Raw genomic sequence first — 13,328 nt, forward strand, 5'->3', positions numbered from 1 at the left:
TTGAGAAATTGTTGAGAAGAATTGTGGAAGAAGAGCTTGGTGAAGAATAAGCTGTTTTCAGGCCAAATAGAGGCAGTCAGGATCAGATCTTCACTTTACGACAAATAGTAGAGAAATCATGGGAATATAACAAAAATCTGTATTTAAGTTTTGTCGATCTGGAAAAGGGATATGACAAAGTGCCAAGAGAGAAGCTATTCAATACACTACAGTTATATGGTGTCAATGGGGCATTATATCAAGCAATACTTAGTCTTTATTTGAGTTGTAAGTCAGAAGTTAGAATTGAAGTACAGGTAGATTGTTTAATGTTAAATCTGGTGTGAGACAAGGATGTACATTCACATGGCATATTCCGGTAATTGGACCACATTTTTTTAATAAGCTATATAAAACACAATGAATTAATAAAAGACACGACAAGTTTCGTAAGTCGTTTGACTTACATCTTCAGAGGTAAAAGGTAACTGAAAGTTAAAACAACAACAAAAAAAAGATATTAATAGTTCATACTATACAGTTGTAGCTGTCCGACTATTCATAAAATTAAAAATCAGAATGCAGATTCAAAGCAGTGCTGGGTTTAAACAATGCTGGATGATGCCACGTTCTGTTGTTCATGTTCATAATGTCTGAGGTCTGACTGAGGTATATTTTTTAATTAAAGCTGACCAAACTTGGTGGAGAATTAATCCTTAATGTTTTTTGCATTGTGTTGGTATTTTAAGCTTGTTTGCAGCTTCTATAAATTTTCTTATGTAACAATTTTTTTCTATGTATGACATGTCTGTATTCTACCATAGTACATTGTGGCCGGTGGAAGTGGTATGGAAAGCTAGACCTGATTTTTGTACTCTTATGTTTTGCACATCATTTTGGTGTTCGTTCATGCGAATTTCCCAGATCTTCCTGTCTGTCCTACGTTGCAGATGCCACAAGAACAATAAATTTTGTAAACACCTGGTTTTTTTAAAGAATGATGAGGAGGTTTCGGGGGGATGTAGAAATCTTGAAATTTTTTCCAGCGGCAGAAAGGCTACTTTAATGTTATATTTGTTAAGTAATTTGGCCATCTTGTTTGTAACATTTTTGATATATGGAAGCGTGATAGCGTTTTTGAAACAAGATTTCATCCAGCATCATCCAGCATTGTTTAAACCCAGCACTGCTTTGAAGCTGCATTCTGATTTTTAATTTTATGAATAGTCAGACAAACAGACTGATTTGGAGGAAAATTGTAGATAGGAAGTTAGTAATGATGTAATTTTTTCATGTAGTACTGTCATATCCTGTACACCCCTTGAGGGTACATGGCAGGAATTTGATGATGATGATGATGATGATGATGAATAGTCAGATGGCTACAACTGTATAGTATGAACTATTAATCTCTTTTTTGTTGTTTTAACTTTCAGTTACCTTTTACTCCTGAAGATGTAAGTCAAACAACTTACGAAACTTGTCGGATGTTTTATTAATTCATCGTGTTTTATATAGCTTATTAAAAAAATGTGGTCCAATTACCGGAATATGCCATGTGAACTTCTAAACCACAGAAACCTCCACTTACAAGGATACATTATCCCCTGTGTTATTCATTATCTATATGGATCACATTATGAAGGAAAGTGGTATTAAACCAGATATCAAAATTGGAGATGTTAATGTCAGCTCTTTGCTTTATGCGGACGATGTTATACTTCTAAATAAATCCGCTACAAGTCTGAAAAATTCCCTGACTAAATTGAATAACTGTTGTAATAGATATGGTATGAAGGTCAGCAATAAAAAGACAAAGACAACGAAAATAGGCAGAATCGTTGAAAATGTCAATTGCGTTGTGAATGGAGAACCTGTGGAATAAGTAAAACATTTCAACTACTTAGGCACAATTTTTAGTGATGATGGTAAATTAAATATGGAAATAGACAACAGATCCAACAAAGTTGATATGATAGGAAGTCAACTGAATAAATTCATATGGAATAAGAGAGAAATTAGTCGGAACACTAAATTAGCTGTATACAAGACAGTGTTCAAACCAGATTTTAACTTATGGATCTGAGAGCTGGGTCAGAAGTAAAACACTTGAACAAAGACTAGAGACCGCAGATATGAGAGTCTTGAGAAAGATTAGAGGCATGAACAGATGGCATCAATGGCAATATGATATTAAAAATGAGGATATCAGGAAAGAACTTGACATTGTCAGCATCCAGGAATGAGTTAGCAGAGCTAATCTCAGGTGGTACGGTCACTTAAACAGAATGGGCAAGGAAAGATTAGCAAAACAAGTGTTCTCTGCCAGGTTGGCAGGAAAACAACCAAGAGGAAGACCAAGAGATAGGTGGATTGATAAGGTACAAAGTGCCTTAGACGATAGAAATATAAGATCTGATAATGTTGGAGTATTGACATGTAACACTGATTTGGAGGAAAATTGTAGATAGGAAGTTAGTAATGATGTAAATTTTTCATCTAGTACTATCATATCCTGTACAACCCTTGAGGGTACATGGCAGGAATTTGATGATAATGATGATTTTGATAAGGAGGTACTTGGTAATAATGAAAATTTAAGAAGGGGTACATGGATATCTGAAGTTTGAGAAACACTGCTCTAGAGTGATGGTGAAGATTTTGTAAAAGTTGTTTCACACATTCAGTAATGGGTTGACAGAAAATTTCTACTTTGCAATGAACAGCATGAATTTACTCAGGGAAGGTCATGTGAGCAGCTTGCTCACATTCTATAATAACATTACCATTGAATTAGACAAGGGGAATGGATACACCATGATACTGTAAAATCTCGATGTAGCTTAAAAATAACAAAGCGCTTTACATCAATTTTTTTACAAAGGTCAAGTCCCATGAGAATGTTGTAAAAATAACTTGTTTGTCTCTGTATATTTTGTACTAGATATTTTTGTAAATAACCCTTTGGGAGTTAACTGTATATACTCCTTTAATAAGAATATTTCAGTGTTAAAAAACAAGGCAATGTTTTGCTACCGGAACTTTATGTAATAGCGCTACTTGATGGCATAAGAAAGGTTAAGATTTTTTTTGTGTATGAGAAAGACTTACAAGCTCTGAGCGTAAACACCTCCAAAGTCAGTCAGAAAAGTTTAAAGAACTTTCCGATGGCTGGCAACTTACAATCAAAAGAAAGCGAAGGAGAACAGGGAGTGGGTCAAACTTGAAAGAAGATGAAAGAGTCATGCTGAGTTCATTGCGGGTTACAAACTTCATGCTAAGTCTCAGAGAAGGCATAATAAAAAGGGACAGAGCTAAGCATAGGGAGCTTCCCGGTCCGAGATGTCGCTAGAGAGAGAGACGACTTCTAGGCCACAGACGGAGCCCCCCGGTTCCAGCAGTTGCTAGAGAGGGGCTATCCAGTTCCAGTCTAGAGAGAGAGCTTCGAGCTGCCCAAAGGAGAAGTTCCAATTGCCGGAGAAAAGCTTCCAGGCCAGAGAGGGATCCCAGTTGACAGCAGTTACAGTTTCTTTGAGGCAGGAGTTCAAGCTACTTGAGATGGCAGTCATCCAGGCATTTTTGGCGATGTAAATTACCCAAAGCAGCTTCGCTCGGAAGTTTTTCTTTTTACCGTGAGAGAACAACATTTTGCCAGAGCTGTATGAGTACCACAGGTCGCTGTTTACAGCCTGCTATTTTTCCGATGAGATACTACTGAAGTCAAATTTCCTGAAGGAAGCTCGAGATCTGAGATTATAGAATTGCCTTAGAACCTTTTGTGCAAGACTTTTGACTGAATGTGTGATACAGAACCTTTGTAAGTTCCATACTTTTGTACAATTCCTCTTATAGTATGTTATAGAAAGGCTTTTTAAGAATTTGGTTAATAGCAGTAAGAAGTGTCATTAAGAGAATCAATTGGCATATTGGAAGTCGATATAAAAATTGTAAAGATAACTTAACAGAGAGTTACCTAACTTCTTTGCAAGTAAACAAGAAGTTTAATAAGTTGAAATTGTAAGCAGAGAGTAAATAAGATTGTGAGTTAAAGAAGTTAATTAGTGTTAAAGTAAAAAGGTTCTAATTTATGCTAAAGATTTTATAAATGAATAGAGAAAGCACTCTCCTTATTGTTTAATTCATGTATAATTTGTAAATAAATGTGTTTTAATTATTTGTTAAAAGTGCTTCCTGATCTTTTATTTTGCAACTGCACTGTTCTTAAATAAATCGGACTAGTGAGCGGAAAATAATTTAAGGCAATAAAAATGCAGTTCAGTTACGAACCATGACTGTTAAAGTAAACATTGATAAAAGAAACTTTGCTTGTGAGAGGGAGGGAAATCTACCAGAAGTTTTATTTAGTCTTATGCAAATTAAATGATATATTGGTGGCACAGTCTGAAAAATAAATTTCCAGTATTCATAGGCAATTGACTAGTAAATATAGAAGGTGGATAATCACAATACGCAGTAGAGTAAATGAGAAAGGTTACGAGAGAGAAAGCGCATACAGCTAATTAGAATAAAGTATAAAGATAAATATTTTAAGAATAATGGTATATAAGGTATAGAAAAAAAAAATAAAGACACTTAAAATAAAGAGAAATTAACAGCATATGATTACAATGGCAGAGCATTTCGATTAAGATACTTTTGGATTTAGCTAAGGCTTTTGAAAGAATGCAACATGGAAGACTGTTGAATATGGGATTGAATTATAAAATACTGACATGGATAAGAGGCTGGCTGACTGACATATATCAAAAAAGTGGTAAATGGGGGATGTTAATCTGCAAGATTTAAGGTGACCAGCAGTATGCCACAAGGATCAGTTCCTTGTTCCATTGTTATTCAATCTTAACAATATGTACATTAACAATATTGGGAAGGATTTGACAGGAGATATACAGCTATTTGCTAATGATGATGCAAAGATAGTCTGGGTAATCAGGAATGTGGATCTTATGCAGTACTTGCAGAATTATTTGAATAGGCCGGAGCTGTGGGTATATGAAAATGACTAACCATTACAATATATTATATTGATAGGATTTTGCTAATAGAAACTGATCAGGATAGAGAGCTTGGAGTTTCAGTAGATAGAAGGTTGTAGTTCAATGGCCATATAGCAAATATTGCAAATTCAGCTCAGAAGAAAATTACAATGGTGAAATAAACCTTGGCATGTAAAGATAAGGTAGTAATTTTTGCCTCTTCTGAAAAGGTCATACAGGATACCAGTAAATGGAATTTCTCATTTTATGGAATGTGGGAGTGGATGAGAGGGCATCCGTGGAAGCTGAGAATGAATACAGTAAAGATGCATGGTGAAGCTAGATTTTTTTTTTCATAGAGTGGTGCATGATTGGAATGGATTGCCGTTGCAGGCAATGACAGCAGGCAGTGCAAATGAATTCACAAAAACATATGACAGCTAGTGTGGGTAATATGTAGCCTCCCTCAATGAGTCCTTAAATGCCTAGTGATCTCTCTTAATAATAATAATAATATCGTCCCGCCTTCATTTATACTTCAAACATGGAAGACCACATTCTCTCAATCTGTATTCATATGCACAATTCCAATAATCACCTTGCTTACTTGATACTGAAGTTTTTAAACCTCAGTCAGATAACAATTTCCGAAGGCGTGTCTGCGTGTTTCTCTTGACTTTCAAGAATGCTCTCGTGCACAGGCATCCTACTTGGCTGTCTCTGAGCATCGACGAAATGTTCAGTCGGCATAAGTGCAGGGTGGCAGAGAGAGAGAGAGCGTGACCCTGAAACATACTGTGTTACATGAAAACGATAGCCAGCCCAGTTGGCTGAGTGGTTAGCATATCCACTCTCTAGCCAAAAGGCTGAGGGTTTGAATCTCGCCGTGGCATGGATTGTTTGTAATTGTCTGTGAAAAAACTAGTAGTGATGGTCAGCAGTAGATGGCATTGGTGTAGATGATGAAGGTAGTTGCAATTGGTGGAGTGATGGAGGCGGAGTGTTGTAGAGTAGGTGCCCTCCCTCGATGAGTCACTGGACTCCCTGGAGATGTTACATAATAATAATAAAAAACTGTCTTTCTATGTAATCCAATTGTGGCCCTTATTCATATGAGACACTTCTCTCTTTAACAGTATTGTTATTTGGCGTGATTACTTAACCACCTTAGTAATCTGAACTCCTAAACTTTAACTCAATGTCCACAATAAATTCCAAAGTCACCAACTTAATTGATTACTTACAAATTCCCATTAATATAATACTCTGCCTGTTAAGCTCTCTATCCAGAATGCATATCACATCCTAATTTCACTCTCTTTTGAACATTAGAAGATTGCTAAAGTACTATTTTTAACAAATCATGCTCTCCTCTAAAGAGGATTCTAATGGGGCTCACCTTTAAATGCAATTCCTAACCAGCCTTTCCAATACCCTGATGACCATACCAGAGATATAAATGGTGAACAATCTGCTTTGGCTCCTTTCTTAGCTCAACCCTTGTACTCGCATAATAGAATTATCTTGCTCTTCTTCCACTCATTAGGAATCCAAGTCGAACAACAAGTTCGGAGTCATTTTGCATTAAGTCATTGTCCATGCTGATATTCTATCCAATAAAACTGCAGTATTTGTGTCAAGTTTGATAATGGCTTTAACAGTTCTAACTCAACTTCATGTAGCAATTCTTTCATTCAGTTCCTGCCGGGGAATATTATTCCGATCTTTTAACCAGACTAGAAGAAAAAAATTCGTGTGAAAAGACCTGTTTGCAGAAGAAAAAAATAATTTTTCATCAGGACAATGCACCTGCCCACAAAGGTGTTTTGACAATGGGAAAATTAAGGGATTTGCACTATGAATTGTTGGAACATCCACCCTATTCCCCAGATTTGGCTCCCTCTGACTTCTGTCTCTTCCCAAAACTAGAAATCTTCCTCACCAGTCAGCATTTTTCTTTGAATCAAGAGGTGATTGCAGCTGTAGAGGGGTTATTTTGCAGTCTTACTAAGAACCACTACAGGGACGTGATAATGGCACTAGAGCATCGCTGGAATAAATGTATTAGTCTTAAAGAAGATTATGTTGAAAAATAAAAATAATTTTGAAATTATAAATTTTTTTTTTCATGTTTTTTTTTTCATGCGAGAATTTTTCAGACCACCCTCATATTTTCCAATCAACAAAATTTCTCACCTGCTGCCATTCACAAAAGACAAACTGGCTCCTCTATCATTAGCTGGCATTTACCAGATACTGTGTGAATGTAATCTAACATACTTTGGACAAACAGGCTGTTCTGTGGAAAAAAGAATTAATGAGCATCATTATTATATCGAATACATGAAACCTCAAAAGTCTGGTCTGGCACAACATGGTATTGACACTAAACACAATATCCAGTGGGATAAAGTTTGTTTTCTCCAGAGATGCAAGTTTAAATATGAACGCCTTTTCAAAGAAAATTGCGAAGCCCTTTTACATTGGCCAAATCTGAATCGAAACAATTGTCTCTCTCTCCCAAAAGTTTGCGAGATTCTTATCTTATATAACCATTAAAAAAATGGTTTTTAAGAATAATTTTAATAATATTCTTTATTAACATTAATTTCCATCACACGGAAAAAGTTTTTAATTGGTAATTCACCAAATGTTATTTACATTGTATTCCATTCCTTTGAATTGCTTGTTGCCTACACTAATGATGTACTGTTAATTTCAGTATGAAATATCTGTACTTTTATTTCATTAAAGTTAATTACTATGGTTATCGTGTAATTTATCATTTATAGTTATGCCACAGGTACCTTTAAAGACTGTCTATATGTCTACCATCTATATGTTACTGAGACTGAGTGCAATGATACAGTTGTCTCCATGGAGGCTTGTTATTATCAATAATAATAATAAATAACTATATATAAATCACATAAAGACAGCATATTACCTGTACACTGTAGTAATGATATCCTCCATTTGGACCTTCACCCGAATTTTCAGTTTCCTTTAAATACACACAATGAAAATCAAAAATAATGAAAAACAGATATGCAAAAAATTTAAAAATAATCTAGTTCATACAAACATTCATACAAAATAATCCCTATTTAAATACGTTGTTAATATTGGTATTTATTTTGACAGGTCTTTAATATATCAAGAGCAGAAAACATGGAAACTGACATTTTAAGTTCTGAAATTTTCATCACAGTTGCAATATGATGCCAAACAATCATCTATAATAATAATAATAATAATAATAATAATAACACAGTCCAACACAGTTTTTGCTGACTTTTATATAAGACTTGTTTTTTAAAAATTTGAGTGCGCTGATTTCAAATATCAAACCCATTTTTCTCTATCATGTCAGGTTTTTCCTCTATGGCATTTTCTTTTTGCTAATTTGTAAGTTTTTGATAGTTTTAAGGAGGCAGTACTATTTAGATATTCAAAAAAATCGATTTTTTAATAATTTTGAATTTTGAATTTTCTTAAAGTATGTACTTTTAAAAATCTGTTCCTAACTTTTTATCAAGAAATTCGAAAAATTCCCAAAGATATAGCCTATTATTCAAAGTGCTGCGCTCACTGCTCTCGCTTGTTAGTAAACGAATAAATGTGTAAGAACCTGCAACGGCACGTACTGGCACTTTGAATTCGAGAGAGGCCAATAATTAGATATATAACTACTTAACAATATTCATTAAAAATTACAAGAATATTTATAAAAAAATAACAATTTTACTTACACATGAGTTTCAGGGAATAAATTTTTGTTTGTAGCAATTTCTGCTGTGTGTTCTGTTTTGGCAATCCCTTTGAATACTCCAACAGTAGTCAGCCATCATGTGAGAATCCCATCTTCCTTGGTACCGATCTTCCATAGTTTTTAAGTCTTGATGAAATCTTTTGCCTTGTTCATTGCTTACAGCACCTAAATTCTCGGGAAATCTATCAAGATGACTGTATAGGAAATGAAGCTTTATGCTCATGTTGCAACCTAGGTGCTGGAAATTTTCAAGCATTGTTTCCACTAGATCTTTGTAATTGCACGCTTTTTTGTTTCCAAGAAAATTATTCGCAACCATCGTAAATGAAGTTCAGGCCTCTTTCTCAATTTCGTTCATAGAGTTGATGAAATTTGCGGTCCATCAAATACACCGGCTTTAATTTTTTCATAACTAAGTTGTGGAAATTTTTCACATATGTACTGGAAACAGTCACCTTGTAAATCTAAAGCTTTAACATACTGCTTCATAAGACCCAGTTTGATGTGTAGAGGTGGAAAAATGATTTTTTCTCTGTCGATTAAAGGTTGATTTATAACATTCTGTTCTCCAACATTTAAGGATATTCTAAGAGGCCAATGTTTCTGACTCCAGTGTTGGTTTCTCGCTCGACTATCCCAGAAGCATAGAAAACACGGAAACTTTGTATATCCTCTTTGAAAGCCAAGTAAAAAGTTCACCATTTTAAGATCCACACAGATGATCCAGTTATGGTCTGTATATTTTAATAACTTCAGAACCTTTTTAATGTCCTCATATGTTTCCTTTAAGTGGACTGAATAGCCAATAGGAATTGAGCCATATACATTCCCATTGTGTAGTAAGACACACTTGAGACTTCTGCTTGAACTGTCGATAAATAAACGCCACTCATTTGGATGATATTGTACAACACTCATTTCAGTTAGTAAATCTGACACGTTGTTACAGTAAACAAACCCACACTCGCGTTTAAAATATTGTACAAGATTACTTTCCCTGCTACGATAAAAAGTTATCTTCGTATCTTGCTCCAGTAAGTTTTTTTCATTTAATCTTGAAGCTAACAATTCCGATGATTCCTTTGATAGGCCCAAATCTCTTACTAAGTCATTCAATTCCACTTGAGTAAAACGTTGCGGTCCAGAACTAGAAATTAAATTTTCATTGTCTAAATCAACATCCGGGTCTTGCTCCTCAAGAACATCTGGCATATCCCGATCATGCTCGTTCTCAAGTAAAGGAAGTCCTTTATAAATTGGCACGGCTATTTCATTGGAATGAGCAACTGGCCGAATTGCTGGGTCGAGATTTGGATACACAATTTTTTTTTATTATTCTTCTTATTATAACCAGAAGTCTGAACTAAACAAAAATAGCAATCATCTACGTGATTTTTCGGTTCATGCCAAATTATTGGAATGCCAAAAGCTAATTTTTGGCGTTTTCCCTTGCTCCACTGTCGTAAATTTTCTACACATGACTTACACACTTTATTTGGAGCCGATGAATTGTCCTGATCTGCAAGTTTTACATCAAAGTATGCAAAGTACACTTTCTTAACGAAATCAGTGATATTTGTCCTTTGACTGGGAACAGTAAAGCTGCCACAAATGTAGCAGAAGGAATCTACACTATTGACACAATTTCGAGTAGTAGACATAATGTATTTTCTTCACTGCCAACTAACATGCAATTAACAAGACAAAAAAAAACAGAGACTTTATTGAAACGTTATAAGCGCTCATCATACTTTCACGATCGATTAACGATTGACTGATTTTGATCGTTCTTTGTCCGCTATGACGCATATAGCATTAATTTGTTTTAGGCAGTTGTCATCGCCTACTTTTCATCACCTAAATGTATTAGGTGATGAACCGTTGCAGGTTCTTATGCATTTATTCGTTTACTAACAAGCGAGAGCGGTAAGCGCTCTGATTCTGATCTGCGCACCGCTTTGAATAATAGGCTATATCTTTGGGAATTTTTCGAATTTCTTGATATAAAGTTAGGAACAGATTTTTAAAAGTACATACTTTCAGAAAATAATATTAAAAAATCGATTTTTTTGATAACTCTAAATAGTACTGCCTCCTTAAAACTATCAAAAACTTACAAATTAGCGAAAAGAAAATGCCATAGAGGAAAAACCTGACGTGATAGAGAAAAATGGGTTTGATATTTGAAATCGGCGCACCCGAATTAGTAAAAAACCAGTGTCAGATCATAATCAGCAGAAAAAAATTTTTTTTTTGTTGGCCAGTTGTGATATGATATCAAATGATTATTTGATATCATATCACAGCTAGCATAAATATAATAATCTAGAAGCATGCTAAATTTAACTTTCGGAAATACTGCAATGTATTATAGGAATTTCATAAACATTTATACATATTTATACATGCATACATACAGTGGTGGGATTCAAATAATTTAACAACCAGTTTGCTACCTAATGACCGTTTTAAGTATAAAAAAACAATATATCGAAAGATAGTTTATTATTTCATAAAGTTAATACTTAAATAAGAACAATAAAAGAGGTACACAAAACTAGATTATATTATTAGAACAAGTTTTAAAATATTAAATAATACCTGACAAAAAACAATAAAACTGTTATTTAAGATATTTTCATATTGCTTCTTTCATATTAAACTAAAAATACTGCCGCACTTGTGAAGTCACATGCTCGCAGATGCCTAACAATAGAACTTCAGCCTGGACTGTAGCTTCAGTTCAAACTTAACTGTAGTTTATAGTCGATTTTGTAGTGGTACATGTTTCTTTGCGGGTTTTTTTATGTTTGCTTTCAATGTTCTCATACCTGAAGAAGTTGGCTTTCCGACGAAACATGTTGTATGATAAATAAAATTGTTTTTCTAATTCTCGGAATTCAGGCAGTAAAAAATATGAACATATATATATATATATTGATTCCATACACGAGAGGTAGAATGACCTATAAGCACATCTGTGTCATGTCTGATGGGGGGGGTCAGGTTTATTGAAGATAAGAAATCATTCTTGCGGTTGGAATAAAAGAGGAAGAAAAAAAGCAGTTTCGGTGTGTTTGCAGTGCAAAGTAGAGGGATAATGGAAAGCTGCTGCTTTTCTATTAACAGGTACAACAGAAAGTGGAGGAATGATGGATGCCAGTTCAGTGGGACAATGACCATTGAAGTACCTGTAGAATAGACACACAGCTGAAACACTGCATCTGTGAGACAGAACTTGAAGTGAATCTGTTAGAGAGGGATCATGCATGAGTGCATTAGTGCACTCATGCATGATCATGATAGCGGATCGGAGACTGGCTATATTGACTGACTTGTTGATAGGCATCAGCAAGTTGTGTATGGGGGAGCAATATCATAGAATAGGGAAGTCACTAGTGGTGTGCCTTGCTGGTCTGTTTTAGGCCCATTGCTGTTTAACCTGTATGTTAATGATATTGGCAAAGATTTGGATGGGGGATATTCAGTTGTTTGCAGATGATGCAAAGTTGGGACAAACTATGAAGAGCAGAAAAGATGTTGTGGCCTTACAAGATGACTTGAATAAATTGAGTGAATAGGCATGGGAATGGAAATGTGAATTCAATGTTGCGAAATGTAGGGCTTTAAAATTTGGAAAACAAAGATGGGATGTAGAATTTATGCTTGGTGGAATACATTGATGGAGGTGGAGGACATAAGAGATCTTGTGGTGATAGTGAATAAGGATCTGAAATTTAGGGGACACATTACAAAATTGCGAGAACAACACAAAGAATTCTGAGAATGATGCAGAGGACACCAACTTGTAGAAGTAAGGAGATTCTTGTTCCATTGTATAAGGCTTTGATCAGGCTCCACATGAACTACTGTGCACAGATTTAGTCATGTGGTTTTATAAAGGATGAAGAGATATGATATTGGAAAGGGTCCAGATGCAAATGACTGAGGTAGTTTCTATCTCTGGAATGTCGAATATGAGGAAATGTTGAGGAATTGAAGATAAAGGAGATAAACATAGGAGGTAAAATTGAGATAAACATAGGAGGAAGAGGGGTGATATCACAGAGATCTACGAGTTGGGTAAGGGTGGTAGGATCAGTTTTGAAGAGGATTTACAGAAAATTGTGGGAGATCAGGAGAGAATAGAGGTCATCACTGGAAGCTATATAAGGCATGTGTGAGCAGGGAAATGAGAAGCAGGTTTCTTTTGCATACAGAGTTGCGAATGATTGGAATGCCTTGCCTGAGCAGGTGGTGTTTGCAGAGGATTTGAGTGAATTTAACGTGAAGTATGATGAGCTGTGTGTGTGACAAAAGGACCTCCTAGATGAGTCTTTGATTCCATGGGGTTTTAGAATAATAATAATAATAAATTCCATGGAAATGTGCCTGTTATCAGTGATAAGTTAAAAATGTACATTTTTGGTTCTGTAATGTACATTTGACATTCACAATGCTGGTGTTAATACCATGGTATCCTGAAGTTTTTGTTGTTTTTAGAATAGCTATAACACTTTTGATTTCATTTTACAAGTGGGGAAAAGATATATGGAGTTATCAATTCTTTTGGGAGTATA

At 35.0% G+C, this 13,328-nt stretch overlaps 1 protein-coding gene across 1 annotated transcript in view; it reads right to left on the reverse strand.

Annotated features, from left to right (window-relative positions):
• Positions 1-13,328, reverse strand: part of LOC150098313 (uncharacterized) — a 571,066-nt gene that overhangs the window by 457,144 nt on the left and 100,594 nt on the right. The window contains exon 6 of the mRNA XM_090405143.1: positions 7,924-7,980. Coding sequence (XP_090261269.1) covers positions 7,924-7,980 — 57 coding nt within the window. The remainder of the gene's footprint in view (positions 1-7,923; positions 7,981-13,328) is intronic.

This window comes from Typopeltis vanoorti, chromosome 15 (assembly GCF_054136105.1).
Source record: "Typopeltis vanoorti isolate ZY-2024b chromosome 15, IOZ_Tvanoo_1.0, whole genome shotgun sequence".
NCBI lineage: Eukaryota > Metazoa > Arthropoda > Arachnida > Uropygi > Thelyphonidae > Typopeltis > Typopeltis vanoorti.